The following is an 18,059-nucleotide window of genomic DNA, read 5'->3' on the forward strand; positions in this document are numbered from 1 at the left end:
GCACTAGAGCAACTCCAGCCACCCACGGGACCTCCAAATCCTCACTGCAGCCCTGATTTGCACCGGATCTCTGATCTCTGCTGTCACTCTGAGGGCTTCCCCTCACTCCAGGACCCTCATCCCCAGCCACTGTTAACCCACCTCGGTGGTGCCACCAGTACCAGCCCCTGATGACAGCCAGGAGCAGGAGCAGGAACAGGAGGGTCCTACTGACATTCACAGCCACTGCTGGGGACAGAGGGTGACACATTGGGGTCAGCCTAAACCCTGGGGGTCCTGAACAACCGCATGTGATTCCCATGTGTGACTGAAATTGAGCGAGGGGTCACCTCTGGGCTGAGTGCCTGGTGCCCGCCCAGCTGGTTGGTGGCCACACACTGGTAGGAGCCTGAATGTCCCACATCGATGTCCCCAGCTCCAGGAGGGGACCCCGCAGCTGTGGGGACCCCTGTGGGCCCTCCACCACCTTCCCACCCTTGTAGAACACATGCAGGAGGGGGACTCGGGGCCACAGGGGGCTGGGGGTGCTGAGGCAGCTGAGAGTCGGGAGGACCCCTCAGTGGGCTTGGGGGGACCCTCCAGCATGGCACCGGGAAGAGCTCTGGGAAGGAGAGGCAACAAGAGGATTTGTGACCCTGAGTCCCTAGGGAGAGGCTGGGGGTGTTGGAGTGGCAGCTGTGGGGTGCTCACCATGCACTATCATTGTTGCTGGCTGTGACTTCTTCCACCTCCTTGCCCCCCAGCTCCTGCAGCTGTAGCAGCCACTCTGGTGCAGCTGCACAGGGGACAGGGACAGCTCAGTCACAAAGAGGCACCTCCTCAGTTCCTTGTAACCACGGTAGAATCGCTCCTCAGTGACTAACAGGAACAGCCAACACCGGCAGTGCAGTGTCACTGTGTCCCCCTCCAGCAAACTCCCCACCGGCACCTGCAGCAACAACAACCAACCAGTCTGGGGGACAAGTGGGTCCTGTCACACTGCAGGGGCCTGGTGGGTCCCAATGGAACCAGGACCCTCCCATTGGAACACACCCAGTGCACCAGGGATGCCCAATTCCATAAACAGAGTCCCCCTGCCTGGGATGCTCTGGGATGTCTCTGTATGCAGGGGTTGGGCTCTGGTCTCACCAAAGGGGTGACCCATGGAATGGAGCCCACCCAGAGCGCCAGGGTCACTGCAGGTGCCAGGCTGGGGACACCCAAAACTCCCTCACCATTTAGGACATGGGGGAGCTGAGCCTGGTGCCAGGTCTTTCACACATGTAAGTGCCACACTCGATGACAGTGAAGTGGCTGGATCCCTTCTGCCCCCATTGCTGCCTGCCCTTGTACCAGGTGGTGCCACCAGCGGTCCCCAAGCCTTGGCAGGTCAGTGTCACCCGGTCCCACAGCACCACTGGCCTCCAAGAGGGCTCTACAAGGAGCAGGGTGGTCTGGGCACTCGTGGGTGACAGGGGACACCAGCCTGCCAGGACCAGTGTGGGGCTGGGGAGAGCGGGGTGGGGACCTGGCATCCCTCGAGGACTCACCAGTGAGGCCGAGGGTCTGGGCTGGAAGTGAGAAGGGACAGGGCTGAGTGGGGGTGGCACCGTGGGGACAGAGGCACAAGTGATAAGGTGTGGGGGTTGTCCCCGGACGGTCTCCATGGGGACATTGGTATGGCACAGATGTCTCAAGAACAGGAAACCACAGCCAACCCATGCTCAGGCATGGAGATGCCAAGCTGCCATAGGACACCTCCACCAGCCCCACGGCCCCTGTTCCCATGGCCCATCCACATGGTGCTTGTCCCCTTCTCCCTGTACCTGCATCCCTGTGTCCCGCCCCTTGTCCCCACAACTATCCCGGCTCCAGGATGCCTCTCCCCACATTCCTGTCTCTATAGTCCCATACCCCCTTCATGTCCCTATGGCCACCCCATGACCCCAGTCTGTCGCAGGCACATTCTTCTCTTTCCAGGATTTTTTTCATAGAGGAGCACAGAGGAAAGAAAGAGCAAACAACTTCTATTTCTGATCCTTGTTTTCCTATGTGGAATGTGTTTGGAGAATTGTTTACCTGGGGTCATTGCTTGATTGGATTCTGGGTGAGGATTGTTTGAGCCTGATGGCCAATCTTTAGTACCTCTTTTAAATAGTATATTTAAAGTATATATTTATATATTTAAAGTTTATATTTTAGTATAGCTTATATTTATATTTTTATAAATATAAATAATATAAATAATATAAATATAAATAATATATTTTTATATTATAGTATAGTTTATATTTATATTTTTATATATTTATATATGTAGTATAGTACAGTTACAATAAAGAAATCATTCAGCCTTCTGAACTGGTGTCAGACATCATCATTTCTTCCCACTGGGTTCACTTGCATTTATAATATCGAATATCGGCCACCTCATGCACTGGCACTGCTGGCCTTGGGGACCTCAGGGGACCCCACAGTCCCCCTGTGCCCCCTCCCCACCAGTCTCTGCTTCACCGGGGCCCATCCCTGGGCTATCAGGCCCCTGCCCTGGGCACTCACCCCATAGGGGATCAGTGCCACCTTCCCAGCCATCCCGGTGTCCCCAGCCATGTGGACTGGCTGTCACTGTGTCCAACAGCTCCATGGGATTGTTCCCTGCCTGCTGGACAGCAACCCAGCTCATAAGGAAGCTTTTGTGGGGCCATATTTAGGAATTCTCACCATTTATATAATTCTTACCCTGAAACTTGATTTACTTCCCATGGGGTATGGGGAGAAGCTCTGTCCATCCTTGGAACAGTGCCCAGGAATCTGTGGAAATGCCTGTGTGTGCCTCAGGTTCTGATTCCCTGGTAAATCCACCCCAGCATGCCCTGAATTTCGCCTGCCTGGGCACTCCCTGCTCTTGCTGTGACACCCCTTTTCCCCAGGCCCTCGTGTGCCTCTCCTGTTCCCCCATTTTCCCTCTTCTGGTGTCTACATCCAGAACCCAAACATTCCTTCTGGGATGTTCCAGAAGGCTGCAGCTATTGCTCAAGAGAGAGGGTCCAGACCAGGCTGCCAAGCAGATTGTTGTGGGACTTTTAGTAGTTCTGGAGATCTCTCAGCACCTTGCTGCAAGGGACAAAATGATAATTTGCTGCATTTCTGGACTGGTTCCCCCTCTCAGCTGTCCCTGCAGGGGAGTTTCCAAACAGCCCTGCCCTGAAAACCATCAAAGGCCCTCGCAGAGCCACTGCTTGGGCTCCCTTTGAGTTTTGTGCTTCTTGCAGGGCTGACCAAACCACAGCCAAGCCATTTCCCCCACAGAATTCTCACCTCTGCAGCAGCTCTAAAGCTGCCAGAATCAAAGCCAAGGGGCCTGGGGGGACCCTCAGGTCCTGGCTGCCACCTGGGGCTGGCCAGAGCAGGGCTGGCCAGTGGCCACCCCTGTGCAGTGGGGCTGGGCCATGGCTAGGCTCCAGCCTTGGATGGCCACTGGCTTCAAGGAGCAGGAGTTTGGGGCTCCTTCCTGCATGGGGCTCCATTTCCGAGCTGCTCTTTCTGGTTCAAATCCTGCATGATGAGCAGGAATGGAGAAGCCTGGAACAGAATTTCTTCCAAAACCCAATAAACTTCCTTCTGCTGCATGAGAGTGAAAGTGTTTAGGGGGCACAGCTGTACACCCCCATCCCCAACAGACTCTTCACCCTTCCCTGCACCCCCCACACCCCATTTTTCCACTCCCCCCAACCCATTCCCTGCTTAGGTACTCCCCAGGTTTGCTGAGCTGGGAACCAGTGGTGAAGGGACATGGCACAAAAGTGAGGAAAATAAGGAAGAAAGAGAAAGAGAGGAAAAAGTCAAGGGCAGATTTACCTAGGACCCCCAGGTGATGCCTGCCCAGGAAATGAGCACCCCAGGGGGTGTGTGCTGGGCCCTGGATCACCCCAAATCCCATGAAGGAGCTGTGACCCTGTGCCCACTCAGCCATTGCCCATCCCTGGCACCCCCATTCCCCTGTGACCTCAACCATGGCATCCCCATTCTTTTGTCCCCCCTTCCCTGCGGCCCTAATCCCAGGACTGCAATTCCGCAGGATCTCCATTCACAAGGACCCCCATCCTGGCAATTCCAGCCCCTGCGATCCCCCCTTCCCTTGGGGACATTGATTCTCCCAGGACCCCCATTCTCACAGGGCCCCCCTTTCCCTTGGCACCCCGATCCCTTTTACCCCCATTCCATGGTCATAGATACCTGGAGGCCACGTAGTTCTGGTACACTCACCCCCAAGTCAGAGTCCATCCAAACCTTGGGACCCCCATTACCCTGGGATCCCATCCCTGGGCATTCCATTCCCCTGGACACCCATCCTTTGCTCCCTACACTGCCTCAGTCTCCAAATTCTGGCAACATTTGTCCACACCATGTCCCACCATCACCCCCATGTCCCACAAGGTCCCCACCCTGCCCCCATCCTGTCCCCACCCTGCCCCCACCAAGGGCCACCTACACGTGAGGACGAGATGTGACCTCGCTTCCTTCCCCTTCATCCGAAGAGCCGCCAGCCAGGGGAGCGGTGGCCACAGCAGCCAGGGACAGCCAGTCCACATGGCTGGGGACACCGGGATGGCCAGGAAGGTGGCACTGCTCCTGTGGGGTGAGTGCCCCAGGCATGGGCCTGACAGCCCACGGATGGGCCCTGGTGAGGCGGAGACCAGTGGGGAGGGGGCACAGGGGGGCTGCGGGGTCCCCTGAGATCCCCAAGGCCAGCAGGGCAAAGACCCCAGGGTGACCAGAGTTGTGGGGTGGCTGTGGGCAGAGGAACAGAGGGATAGTGATGTTGGGACAGGGATGTGGCAGAAGGAACCTTGGAGCTAGGGCAGCTGTGGGGAGAGGGACAGGAGAATACGGATGCAGGGACAGGGACAAGGGCCACATGCCATGAGGATGGGCCATGGGGACAGGTGCCACCAGAGTGGGATCATGGGCATAGGGCCATGGGGATGTGGCTGTGCAGACAGGTGCTGTAGGGCTGGTGGAGGTGACCTGTGCGAACATGGTGTGTCCACAGTGTCCCCATGTCCTGCCTCAGCCAAGGGTGACCAAGGTATCCCTGTCCTCAAGACCTCCATGCTCTACCACTGTTCCCATTGGGACAATTTGGGGACAGCCCCCACACCACATGCCCCCATATGGTGCTGTCCCTGCAGGGCCACATCCACCCAGCCCTGTCCTTTCTCCCTTCCAGCCCAGACCCTCGGCCTCACTGGTGAGTCCTCACGGGATGACATGTCCCCACCCCACTGTCCCCAGCCCCTTGGTGGCCCTGGCAGGCTGGTGTCCCCTGTCACTCACAGGTGCCCAGACCACCCAGCTCCTCGTAGAGCCCCCCTGGAGGCCGGCAGTGCTGTGGGACCGGGTGACACTGACCTGCCAGGGCTCGGGGACCGCCAATGCCACCACCTGGTACAAGGATGGGCAGCACTGGGGACATCAGGGACGCATTCACGTCACTGTCACCGAGAGTGGCAACTACACGTGTGACAGACCCGGCAGTGGGCACAGCCGCCATGTGAAAGTCTTAGATGGTGAGGGGAGTTTGGGTGTTCCCGACCTGGCACCTGTGAGGACCCCTGGTGCTCTGCATGGGCTCTACTCCGTGGGTGACCTTCTTGGTCTGACCAGAGCCTATCTGTTGCATATGGGGACATCCCAGAGCATCCCATTGTGGGGGGACCCCCGTGTTGGGACCTCTTGTGCCCTAGGTGTGACAAATAGAGGGGTTCCAGTGACATCAGGAACCTCCAGAGCTCTGTGATGAGACGGCACCCCTCTGCCTCCCAGACCAGCTGGTGCTGCAGGTGCCAATGCGGATGCTGCTGGAGGGAGACACGGTGACATTGCGCTGCCGGTACAGGCAGGACAACCCGGTCAGCTCAGTATTCTTCTACCACGAGGAGAAGGAATTGGTGGAGTTCCAAAATGGGACCGAGCTGTTCCTGTCCCGTCTGCAGCTGCACCACAGCGGCCGCTACCGCTGCAAGGGCTGGGTGAATTCTGGGGTAGCACAGGGATGGGAGGTTTCGGCACCGGTTACAGTAACAGTGCACGGTGAGCACCCCACAGCTGCCACCCCAACAGCCCCACAGCTCTTCCCCAGGCACTGGGGGTCACCAGCCCCACAGGCCCACATTTCCTGCCATGAGCCCTTTCCTGTGCCGATGCAGGAAGGTTCCCCCAAGGCCACTGAGGGGTCCCTCCTGACTCTCAGCTGCCTCAGCACCCCCAGCCCCCTGCGTCCCCGAGCCCCCCTCCTGCATGTGTTTTACCAGGACAGGCGGGTGGTGTGGGGTCTGCAGGGGTCCCCACTGCTGCTGGTTCCCACTGTGGGTCTCCCACTCGGGGAATTACAGCTGCAAGGTGTGCTCTGAAGGAGGGGCTGTGCGAAAGAGCAGTGCCTGGCTTTGTGTCGTGGTGTGCAGTGAGTGCGGGGGTGGGTACGGGGAGCCCCCACGGACTCACTGGATTCCTCCCTGGGCACCTCCTTGTCCCCCAGACACATTTCTTGGGTCCCCCCACTTCTGCCCTGTGTCCCCACTCACCCTTTTATGTAGTGACCCCATTCCTGACATCCCACCCATACCCACGTCCTTATCCCCCCACACTGGCTGCCAGCCCCTCCCTGTGACTTCAGCCCTGTCTGTGTCCCTGCAGTGCCCGTGGCCAATGCCACCATCACCCTCAGTCCCCTGGCACACCAGGTGCGTGCAGGTGACCCCGTGACCCTGCGCTGCTCGGTGCAGGTGGGCTCAGCCCCTGTCACCTTCACCTGGCTGCACAATGGGCAGAAGGTGGCCCAGGGTCCCCTCCTGGAGCTTGGGAACGTCGATGTGGGACATTCAGGCACCTACCAGTGCATGGCCACCAACCAGCTGGACAGGCACCAGACACTCAGCCCAGAGCTAGTCCTGACTGTGACATCACAGGGACACATGGACACCGGTGAGGTCACACAGGGTCACCAGGGAGTGCAGCCCCCCTGCAGTGATGGGTGACCCTGATGTGTCCCACTCTGTTTCTTGCAGTGGTTGCAGGGATTGGTTGGGCCCTTTTGTTCCTGGTCCTGCTTGCGGGTGTCATTGTGGCCTGGCACTGGTGGCAACGAGTGGGTGAGAGACAATGGGGAAACGGGGGTCCCATGGACAGTAGAGGCCCCCAGAATTGGGGAACAATAGGGTGGCACCCAGAACTGTGACCTTGGCTGAGAATCCTACAGGCTTTTGGGAAGTGCTGGAGGATCCTGCAGGCAAGTTGGGGGTTCTTTCAGGGGCCCTGGAGGAATTTGGTAGGGGTAGAGGTGGGGGGGTCTCTGTCCCTGCCAGGCTTTGGGTTCTTGAAGATGAGTTGGTCAGGGACACTGGAGAGGCTCCAGGGATGCTTTGGAGTCCAGTGGGAAATTGAGGGTCCAGTGGGGGTTCAGGAGTCCTGAGAGGGGTCAGGACCCCAGGGACCCCACAGTCACCCCTCCCCTGTTTCCTGTGCAGCTGCCAGGAAGCACCAGGAAAGGTGAGTGAGTGTCTCCAGCCATGAGTCCCCTTTTACCCCCACCCCACAGCTCTCCATTCCCTCCCACACATCTCTTTATCCCCACAGGCCCTCCCCGGAGCCCCTGGCCACTCCAGAGGAGGGAGAAATTCTGTACACCCATGTTGTGAGCACCAAACAGTCACAGCGTGAGAACAGTGGTGGGGGGGGACAGTGACATGTCACCCAATGGTGTCATCCTCCACCTTGGTCCCCACAACCTGTGTCTCTCACAGGGCCCTCTTGCATCACCATTCCCCAAGAACCCCAGGTGACCTACACGGTGCTGCCGGGACCCCACGGCCAACCATGGGAGACCAGTGACATCAACGAGATTATGTTGTGATACCAGGGGAATTGGGGGCACTGGGGGTCCCCACCCATGGGCACCCACACATGTGTGTGCTACCTCTAAAAACTGCTTCTCCTCCTCTCCATAGAAGCACAAAGATCTTAAAGGGCTGAGAGAAGAACAATTTCCTGAAATAATAAGAGAGAACAAAACCAAAAGCAACAGTACCATTGTTGCTTCTCTTTCGACCGCCACTTTGCTCTCGGGGGTTACTCGCCGCTGTCCCCCGTCCCTCCCCGGCCCCCCGGGACCCTCCGGCTAGCTGTCCCCTCCGGGGCCGGGGTTTTCCGCGGTCCCGCTGCCCTGGGCTTACCAGGCAGCGTGTGGGTTAGCACGGTCCGAGCTGCGGCGCTGCCTCAGTCGCCGCAAGGGTTCGAGATAAAGAGACCAAGAGAGACCAATGGTATGCTTGTCCAGAGAGATTGTATTGCCTGAAGCATTGCAGTGACCAAAGGCCCTGGGCTATTGCCCAGATACAGTTTTATACAGCAAAATTAAGAGATAAGGTCTTAAACAATAGAGACAGTGTTCAACTAAGGCACATCAGAACCACCCCAGGGGCCAGGTCCAATGGGAACTGCTCAGGGGTGGGGAGAAGGGGGTCTACAGAGGAATGCTGAAGCGGGACTTTCCCGAAACAGTGGAGCATACATAAATGTATCTTTTCCCTCAGTTTCTCATTCCCAAAGCCTTTCTAAAACAATGGGGCATACATGAATGTATCCTTTTCCTCAGTTTACCATTCCCAAGGCCTTTCTAAAACAATCCTCCATGCTACCATGCCAGCATGACTGCAACAATTCCCCGCTTTTCAATTACTAAGATGAACGATGCTTTGGGAGAAGGTAAACTGTGGCTTTTAAACTGCAGTGTCTTTCTGCTTGTCGTCTTCCCACCAATCGCTTTCCGTGGCGGCAGCAGCGATGAAAACCGGCGCAGAAGCCTTCGGCTTCGAGGTGATGACCTTGGAGACGATCCGCTTCAGAATTCCAAATGCTAACAGAACTAAAAACAATGCAACTAGAAAGTAAAAGATGTCTTTTAAAAGAGACACTGCCCACCCAGAAAGGTCCCAGTCTTTGAACAGATTTTTAAACCAATCCTCATTTTCTTGCTTCACATTCCCAATGAGGCTTCTCATTTCCTGAATGGACGAGTGGACACTCTGTCCTTTAGATGACAGATCAAAACAACACAACCCATCAAATTCTTTACATCCATGACCATGTGCCAACAGCAGGAAATCAATAGCTGCCCTATTTTGGAGGGTAGCCTTTCTGGTTATTTCCTCATCTTCTAGGAGGTCACTCAGGGCTGCTGATGTTAAATTTGCCTGCTTGGTCACCCAGCATTCTAGATTACCTAATTCACTCAATGCTTTGGCTGCTGCAACCCATGGTAAAAACACAGAGACAGCAACTCTTTTGGATTTTGCCCAATGATAAATTTCTGCATCACAATGTTCATCAAATTGGCTTGCACTCCGCTTAGTAATTTTTTTCCCACTTTTTGCTTGCCCAATTGGAATTTGGGTCATGTTGGGGGAAGCAAGGGTCAGATGCCCAAAAGTACATGGACCTCCAATAAGACGAGATGGGATTCCTGGGTATGCTCTGTCCCCACAGATAAGAAACATTCCCTTGTCCAGCTTGCGTGGACGGAAATCAGTGGTGGATGCAAATTTCAGCTTGTAGACAGCTGTGCACCATTGACCTGCTCTGAATTCTACTTTGTACTGTTTGACATGCTCATATAATTTTACTTCTTTGGTTGGGGAAAAATCAAATTGAATGCAAAATTCAGCTTTTGCAGAGCCTAGGAGTTCTAATTCCTGGGGCTCCCCCTCAGCAGTGGGCAAATGTGAAACCCACCCTTGCCACAAAATGAGGGGATTTCGCACTTGTGCTTCAACTTGTCCTGCACCTTTAGGTATTTTATTTTCGTTCACCTGCTTTTGCAAACGGACCAGACCAATTGGAAACTCATCCCCCTTACTTGGAAACCCTATTAAACATGTGGACATCGGATTTTCTGCTGAGGCAGTGGACAAACACATATGATCCTGTTGCAAGGCTTGGGCTAGCGTGACCCACACATTTTTCTTGGGCTGTGGAACAATCCATGCATCCACCGTGGAAGGGTAGATGACCATTCCCTGGAACCAAACGATGAGCAGGAATGTGGAAATTGACATTCTGCTAGTCTGAAAGAGAGATAAAATCATACAACAAAGTGAACTAACTCTGAAAAAGATACAATTTGCTCTGCCAGTATAAAGGAAAATGATTCTCCCCCCTCCCACTTTCCCCCCTTGTCGAGGAGGCCCTTCGGACCCTGGAGTCCTCGGGGTTGCTGCTGCTGAAGCAAACACCCTTTCCTGTGGTTTTATCACTGAGTCCTCTGTCATCAGCATAGCTTTCCTGGTGCACTCCTCGATGAGCTGATCGAGTGTGGGGGGAGGCGATGATGGAAGGGATAGGATGATTCGCTGACAGACTTCATTTGCATTTGTGGTGACCAGTTCTAATATAAGTTGGTCTTGGAGCTCTGGATTTTGCACCCTTTTTTCCACAGAGGCTCGCACTCGATCCACAAAATCCATGAATGGTTCTGAAACAGACTGCTTTAAAGTGGTATATGAGACAATAGGGTCTTTAGAAGGCATATTAAAAAATGCACGTTCTGCTGCATCCCTGGACAGGTCTAACACTGCTTTGGGAATGCCTGCTGCTTGCTTTTCAGCTTGGCTCCAATCACCCTCACCCACTAGATGTTCTAAAGTGATTTCCTCATCCTCTATATCTGTGGAAAGGCTTGGACTTTGCAGAATCTCTGGGAGGAGATCTGCTGCAAGTCTTTTCCACGTTCTTTCCCACAATCTAAACTCAGACTGAGGGAGCAAGCAACTGAAAAGACGTTTCAAATCAGCGGGGACAAATGTCTTGGAGCATAGCGTAGCTTTCAAAATGCTCTTAAAAAATTCACTTCTTTCCCCAAACTCACGCTTCGTTTTGCAAAGTTCCCTAATACTATCATACGAAAGGGGCTCCCATTTGGCGTTCTGTCCCCTGGCATTATAAATCACAGGGGCTAAGAACGCAGGCTCGGTCTCTCTGAGCACTTCCCGGCTGACAGCCTGGGCGCTGCCGTTGCCAGGGAAACCGGGAGAGGGAGGGGGAAGAAGGCCGGCTTGTGAGGGAGTGGCCGCAGCCGGCGGGGCTGCGTGGAGCGGGGCTGGGACAGGGGTAGGGGGTGGTGATGGAACTGCGAGAGGAGGAGCTGAGGGCTGGACCGGGGGCTGGAATGTGGGCTGAACCGCCGCAAGGGAGGAGGGGTTGGGGTCAGGGACAGGCGGAGGGGGGAATGCGAGGGCTGGGGGCATGTTCTGGGCTGGCACAGGGAGCAGGGAATGCGGGGATAGAGAAGGGAAAACCGCGTGGCCGCCTCCATCTTGTGGGGGCTGCACGGGGGAGATGGGGGGTGCAAAGCATGGATTTTCAGCTGCGGGAGCGAAAGCAGGAGGCGGAGAAGGGTTAGAAACTAAATCTACATCTGCACAGTTAGTTTTCTCACCGCAGGGGGTGCGGGGGGGCACCGGGGACGCGACAGGGCGCTTTTCTGCTCCCTGGGCGCCCTGAGTGTCCGCACTCTCTTTCACAACATCGTAAACGACCAAAAACATTCTCATAAAACCTTCTTTCACTGAGGGATCTCCTGCCTTTGTCCTTTCACTCAGCACTGCACCAACACGCTTCCAAAATCGTCTTTCTCTCACTACTTGCTCTGTTATCTCCGGAATACTTACTGATAACCATCTGACAAACTCTTTTACAAGGCTCTTAGGAAATTTGACACCTGCACTCAGCAGGGGCTCCTGAACTTGTTTATAAATCTCTTTCTGCTGTGTAGTCAGCCTAACACCCATGGCTGGCTTCACAGCAAATCTCAACCAATTACTGCAGCAAACCCAAAGTTCTAAAGCTACGACGGAGACTCCCGTCACGCCTGCGCGCTGGCGTGTCCCCCCACGGGCACACAGGAGCCGATGTCTCCTGGCCGGGCCCCTGCCCCCCAGTACTGAGACTCACCCACCGCCGTCCTTTAGACACCACTGCAGCAACGGTTCCCGAACCCCGGGCGGTCTCCCGGGTGTGGAGAGGTGCCGTCCGACCCGTGACGACCTCGCCGGACAGAAATCGGCGTCTGTCTCCACGGCAACAGTCCCGCTGGGCTGTGTGGAGAGGCAAGTGCCTCACACCACCAGCGTGATCCCAGAGCTTCTCCCCGCGGAGCCGACAGCCTGCGTAGCGATTTATTCACACCGCTCTCCGCTCTGCAGCTCGCGGTGACACTGCAAAGTGTCTGGAAAAGCTCCTAGCCAGTGCACTGTCCACGACGGCTGGGGAACGCTTGCTCAGACCAGTGCAAAGCCCAACGTTGGTGCGCCACTTGTTGCTTCTCTTTCGACCGCCACTTTGCTCTCGGGGGTTACTCGCCGCTGTCCCCCGTCCCTCCCCGGCCCCCCGGGACCCTCCGGCTAGCTGTCCCCTCCGGGGCCGGGGTTTTCCGCGGTCCCGCTGCCCTGGGCTTACCAGGCAGCGTGTGGGTTAGCACGGTCCGAGCTGCGGCGCTGCCTCAGTCGCCGCAAGGGTTCGAGATAAAGAGACCAAGAGAGACCAATGGTATGCTTGTCCAGAGAGATTGTATTGCCTGAAGCATTGCAGTGACCAAAGGCCCTGGGCTATTGCCCAGATACAGTTTTATACAGCAAAATTAAGAGATAAGGTCTTAAACAATAGAGACAGTGTTCAACTAAGGCACATCAGAACCACCCCAGGGGCCAGGTCCAATGGGAACTGCTCAGGGGTGGGGAGAAGGGGGTCTACAGAGGAATGCTGAAGCGGGACTTTCCCGAAACAGTGGAGCATACATAAATGTATCTTTTCCCTCAGTTTCTCATTCCCAAAGCCTTTCTAAAACAATGGGGCATACATGAATGTATCCTTTTCCTCAGTTTACCATTCCCAAGGCCTTTCTAAAACAATCCTCCATGCTACCATGCCAGCATGACTGCAACATACCATGATTCAGAATTCAAAAGGATAAAAAGTAAGAATTTCCAGGGAAAGTCCCAAAAGGGAACAAACCACAGATGCTGCCTCCCATCACATTTCCTCCCGAGGAACCTGTCAGGGCCCTGGATCTTCCTTGCTCTGATGCCAAAGCAGCCTTCAGGAGGCCCTGGATTATCTTCTTCCCTGTGGCAATTGACCCCTCTGCAGTGTTCCCCACCCAGGGATGTCACAAAGGCTCTGTGGGGGTTCCGCAGCCTCCCCCTTTCCCAGGGCAGTCAGGATCAGGCCATGACACAGGGTGGGGTGTCAGAGACAGGAAAGGTTTGGTGTCTGGAGACATTTTGGAACACCTGTCTGTGGCAGAGGTGTATCAGGCCTTGCTTTGGTGAGACAGGGCCCTATCTGTCCATCAGTCTGTCAGCCATTGGGCACTGGGGACTGTGACACTCTGCCAAACCCAGCTCATGAGTGGCCAGGTGACAAGAAGTGCCAGCTGGGGAGAGGGCCCTTGGTGGCCCAATGGGCTTAAAAGGCAGAGCATGAGGTGGCCAAGTCCCTGACACTGTCTCCTCTTGGGGTGTCAGTCCTGCCCATGCTGAAAACCCAGAGTAATCATGCCTTTTGGTTTAGAAGAGATATGTCTGCCAAGGAAAGTAGAAACCTTGCTGGAATAAGAAGACCCATCTCTAAAATATTTTTAAATTCAAAACTGATGAGGTTTCAATGCAAAAGTGCAGAAAAATAATAATAGCTCTTTACTGGGAAATTTATAAACCAGAACAGAACAAAGAACACAAAGCCAGAACTTTCTCTCCCACTCCGGTCTCTTTGTTCATCTGTTGTGCAGTTATGGCTGCAGCCAGCAGGGCCCCTGCCTGTGCACCTCCATGTGTCTCAGACACATTTCACAGTTCCTTCCATCACTCCCCTTGTCACCATGACCCTTTGTGTTTTGAACCCATCCCCGACATCCCCAATCCCACCCATACCCACGTCCCTATCCCCCCACACCGGCTGCCAGCCCCTCCCTGTGACCTCAGCCCTGTCTGTGTCCCCGCAGTGCCTGCAGCCAATGCCACCATCACCCCCTGTCCCCTGGCACACCAGGTGCGCGCAGGTGACCCCATGACCCTGTGCTGCTTGGTGCAGGTGAGCTCAGCCCCTGTCACCTTCACTTGGATGCACAACGGGCAGGAGGTTGCCTGGGGTCCCCTCCTGGAGTTTGGGGACATGGATGTGGGACATTCAGGCACTTATCAGTGCATGGCCACCAACCAGCTGGGACAGGACGGGCACTGGGCACCCAGCCCAGAGCTGGTCCTGGAGGTCACACCTGGCTCAACCTGGTACACAGGGTCACTGGGCTGCTCAGGATCCCTGAGGTTCAGGATGACCCTGGTGTGTCCCCCTCTGTCCCCAGCAGTGGCTGTGAATGTCAGCAGGACCCTCCTGTTCCTGCTCCTGCTCCTGGCTGTCATCAGGGGCTGTCGCTGCTGGCATCACTGGGGTGGGTAACAATGGAGGGGATGAGGGTCCTGGAGTGAGGGGATGGCCCCAGAATGAGGGCAGAGATTGGCAGCACCCAGGGCCCCTGAGCTGGGGGAAACTGAGCCCGCAGTGACCTCAGCTGGGGGTGCTGGGGAATCTGGGGGGAATTTGGAGGGTCTTGGTTGGGCTTCAGGGCCATCCCTGGGTGGTCATTGAGGAACCATGGAGTGGCACTGGGAGCTCCTGGAGGGTTTGGGGAACACCTATTCTCCTAGCAACCCATCCTTGGGACCCCCATTGCCTCAGTCTCTCCTTCCTCAGGACTGCCCACCCCAGGACTGCCATTGACAATGTTGTCACTCCCCACCCAGGTCCACACAACCAGTGTCACTGACAGGGACCCCCCTCTGCCATAACCCCCCAGGTGACCAACATGATGCTACTTGGTGACAGTGGGTGACAGTGGGACCCCAGTGACAATTGTAGGAATGTGCTGTGACACTGGGGGCAATGGGGGCACTGGAGCTCCCTGCCCAAGGGCAACCCTGTGTGTTCCCCCACCCCAGCTCCCATGGGTGTCCACCGTCACCAGGGGCTTGCCTTGAGTGGGGACTCCCATGTGGGGCTGCACAGAGCTCCCCATTCCAGTGCTCCCTGTACCTCCAAGGGCTCCCTATTCCTTCCCCCAGTGCCAGGGCACCCAGAACCCTTGTCCCTCTTGGGTGCCTTGGACCCAAAACGCAGCTTTTTGATTAAAGCAGAGGAAATGGGTTTTGTTTGTTCAGCTCTGTCTGGTCAACTCAGGAAGGAGCAGGATCCCAGTCTGGTTGTTGAGTAGATCATTCTGGGATTTGCAGGATTTTTGGAGCTCTCTCAGTCCTTTGGGGACAGGGACAAAATGATCAACTGGGGCATTTCCAGACTGGTTCTCTCACCACTGACCCTGCAGAGGGGAAGAAGCTACTGCTCCCTCTTTGTCCCCTCTTGGTGACACCGGCCAAGGGCTCGGGGATCTTTGGTGGTGCTGCCCCGTCACCATGGACACCAATCCCACAGCTGCCGAGTCCCTTTGGGCCCACCCCAGCCACTCAGCCCATCCCCGCCCAGCCCTACCCACTGCCCCTGGTGCCTCTGCACACTGTCCCGGTTCCTAAACCCCCCATCCACAGCCCTGCACAGTACCCCCCGGTGCCCCCGGCACCCAAAGCCTCACACCTGGAGCTCCCTGAGTGACATCTGAGCCCTGGATCTTCTGCAGAGCCTCGGCCAGACCCGGCCCTGGGGAGGGCAGAGTGGACCGGGGACCCTGGGGAGGAGCCCCCAGCACTGGGGGAACGGAGTCCTGGCCTCGGGTCACTGCCCCGGGTCACAGCCGCCATCCTGCTGCAAGGGCCAGGACTATGCTGGGCTGTGGGGACCGAGGGTGGCAATGTGTCCCGAGCGGCTGTGACAGCGTGTTGAGGCCACTGTCACGATGTGTCAGGACTGGTTGTGCCATGGCAACGGGACCAACAGCTCCTGGCACTCGCGGGGAGTCCTGAAATAGGCGGGGGAACTGGGGAGGGGCTGGGGCTGCCGATTGCTGGGAAGGGCAAATCCAAGCGAAGGCAGAGATGGAATTGCAGCAGCCAAGAGGAGCGGGAGGCTGCGAGAGGAACAGCGCTGCAGGGAGGAAGGAGGGGCACGAGGGGCTCCGGGGATTCCTCCACAGTCTGTGGGGGTCCCTGGTGTTCTAGATAAGTAATGTAATAATTGGCTCTCACAATTAAGAGATAGATATTATGTAGAATGTTATTGTAATATGTCATCCCATAGTTCTCTTTCCCCCCACCCTGTAATAGCCTTGGTAGTCTGTAGTAGATAGGGACAGGCGAACGGAAGATTTCGGGATGTGACGGAAAGAAAGACCCCTTCCCCCTCTCACCCTGCAACATGTTATCCATTTACCCCAAAGAATGTAACCACACCTAACCCAGTAGTTTTCCACTCCTGACTAACCCTAGAGACCCTACCAACCCCCCCTGACGTAGCAGAGTCCCCCAGGACTATTTAAACCCATGAGATAAGATAATAAAGGCTTTCGACCGTCCACCACATTGGTGTCCAGCGCGTGTTGTTAGCCCGAGTGGCCCAGGGGAGACTGGGCTGCCGTGCTGTTCCTTGAAACCAGGTCGCCTTGCCTTCCCCTGAAGGCAACATAACTGGTGCTGAAGCCCGGGAATAATTCGCTCGGGCAGCGGGTGTCGCCTGGACAAGAGCAGCGGCCAGACCGGTAAGACCGTGTTCTCGGCAAGGGAGACGTCCCAGGACCCGCGATCATCATGGATGCCATCGCCAGGGTCGTAAGTGAGGTTCATAAGCAATGGGGAATTGAGTGTAAGCTCAAAGACTTTTATCTTGCTATAGCAAGGCTGCTTGAGCGTGGGGCAATTGAACGCCCTGTGGATGTTTTGCATCCGGAGATATGGGAAAAATGCACAGCCACGCTGGCCGAGGACACGAAATCCTCAGGCAGCGGCAAATGCCTTAAGGCATGGGGAAAAGTAGAGAAAGCCCTGCACAAAGCAATAGAAGAGCAGGAGATGTGGAGCGCAGCGCGTACGTGTTTATTGGTTACACCCAAGCTAGGGGTAGGAGCGGCAACGCAAACCGCCCCTGAGGACGATCCGCCCGGGAGCGGGGATCCGGGGGGGCTCGGCGCGTCCCCCCCCTCCCCGGGCTGGGGCCCGGGGCCCCCCGCGGAAACCTCCCAAAAATCCGCGGCTTCCCCATCCGCCCCACCACCGCCGGTCGGTGACCTGGTACCGGAGGTGCAGCAGCGCGCAGAGCTCTGTCGGCGGGGACTGGCGGGGGAAGCCAGAGGTGCGGGAGCCGCGGCTCGGGAGGGGATCCTGCCCACGCCGCCTCCATACCCCTTTGAAAATGGCGCCAGCAGCCAAGGGGAGGGGTGGGGCGCGGGCAGTCTCGGCGCGAAGAGCCCAGAGGCACGGAGTTTTGCTAATGCGCGTGTGCGGGAGAAAGAGGAGGAGAGCGGCAGAGGGCTCGGAGCCGATCGGCAGCCGCGCCTGACGCCGCCACCATATAAGGGAGAAACCCACCCCTGCAGGAGGCAGGGCGAGCCCGGGGGGCGGCAGCGGCGCCACCCCCGGGGGGAGGAACGGGGTCGGAGCCGCACAAAACGGCACCGAGCCCCGGAAGTGCGCTGGCATTCAACTTCCGACTCGGAGTCCAGCAGCAGCTCCGGCAGCTCGGAAGAGCTGTCGGCAGCCGGCTGGGACTCTGAGACGAAGAGAATAGAGCCAATGCAATTTAAAACAAAACCAAGTAAAGCTTTAAGCCGCACCGAAAAGCAGCCACAATACGAACCAGCCCAGTTTACCGACTGGGGAGAAATAAAAATAGCCTGTGCCGAATGGTCCCCAGCAGCTGCCGTACAAGCCTTCCCAGTGAGGATCACCGGCCCGGAAGGGAACCAGCAGAGGATATATGCCCCGGTAAACCCAAAAGGTGTACAATCAATTGTCAAAGCCATTGCAGAAAAAGGAATCAATTCGGCCATGGTCTCCACATTAATCGATGGTCTTTTTAGTAATGACGAC

The 18,059-nt window shown here is 56.3% G+C and overlaps 2 protein-coding genes across 4 annotated transcripts; one reads left to right on the forward strand and one right to left on the reverse strand.

The window, feature by feature from the left end:
• The first annotated feature begins 3,786 nt into the window (after nucleotides 1-3,786).
• LOC146765350 (Fc receptor-like protein 4) lies at nucleotides 3,787-9,025 on the forward strand. The gene is made up of 9 exons (XM_085560455.1): nucleotides 3,787-4,618; nucleotides 5,210-5,230; nucleotides 5,319-5,549; nucleotides 5,806-6,072; nucleotides 6,676-6,963; nucleotides 7,047-7,130; nucleotides 7,506-7,527; nucleotides 7,615-7,694; nucleotides 7,782-9,025. Exons 1-9 carry the CDS (start codon nucleotides 4,405-4,407, stop codon nucleotides 7,889-7,891), a joined length of 1,317 nt encoding a protein of 438 aa, XP_085416581.1. The 5' UTR covers nucleotides 3,787-4,404; the 3' UTR covers nucleotides 7,892-9,025.
• LOC146765351 (uncharacterized) lies at nucleotides 8,302-12,990 on the reverse strand. Of its 3 annotated transcripts, none has more exons than XM_085560449.1 (2): nucleotides 11,990-12,990; nucleotides 8,302-10,517 (listed from the first exon to the last, which is right to left on the reverse strand). In XM_085560449.1, the coding sequence occupies exon 2, from the start codon at nucleotides 10,497-10,499 to the stop codon at nucleotides 8,757-8,759; it is 1,743 nt and encodes a 580-aa protein (XP_085416575.1). In that variant the 5' UTR covers nucleotides 10,500-10,517; nucleotides 11,990-12,990; the 3' UTR covers nucleotides 8,302-8,756. The 3 variants fall into 3 exon arrangements, with proteins under 3 accessions (XP_085416575.1, XP_085416573.1, XP_085416574.1); XM_085560447.1 differs by having other exon boundaries at nucleotides 11,986-12,990; XM_085560448.1 differs by having other exon boundaries at nucleotides 8,302-10,520; nucleotides 11,986-12,990.
• Between the last annotated feature and the right edge of the window lie 5,069 nt (nucleotides 12,991-18,059).

Source organism: Lonchura striata, chromosome 25 (assembly GCF_050655825.1).
Source record: "Lonchura striata isolate lonStrDom1 chromosome 25, ASM5065582v1, whole genome shotgun sequence".
In the NCBI taxonomy this organism is placed as follows: domain Eukaryota; kingdom Metazoa; phylum Chordata; class Aves; order Passeriformes; family Estrildidae; genus Lonchura; species Lonchura striata.

Bases quoted from the DNA above. Each gene is read 5' to 3' on its own strand.
- LOC146765350 (XM_085560455.1), top strand. From the start codon at position 4,405: ATGTCCCACAAGGTCCCCACCCTGCCCCCATCCTGTCCCCACCCTGCC. The intron at 5,550-5,805 runs GTGAGGGGAGTT...TCTGCCTCCCAG, and splicing joins CCATGTGAAAGTCTTAGATG to ACCAGCTGGTGCTGCAGGTG. The intron at 6,073-6,675 runs GTGAGCACCCCA...GTGTCCCTGCAG, and splicing joins GGTTACAGTAACAGTGCACG to TGCCCGTGGCCAATGCCACC.
- LOC146765351 (XM_085560449.1), bottom strand. From the start codon at position 10,499: ATGGATTTTGTGGATCGAGTGCGAGCCTCTGTGGAAAAAAGGGTGCAA.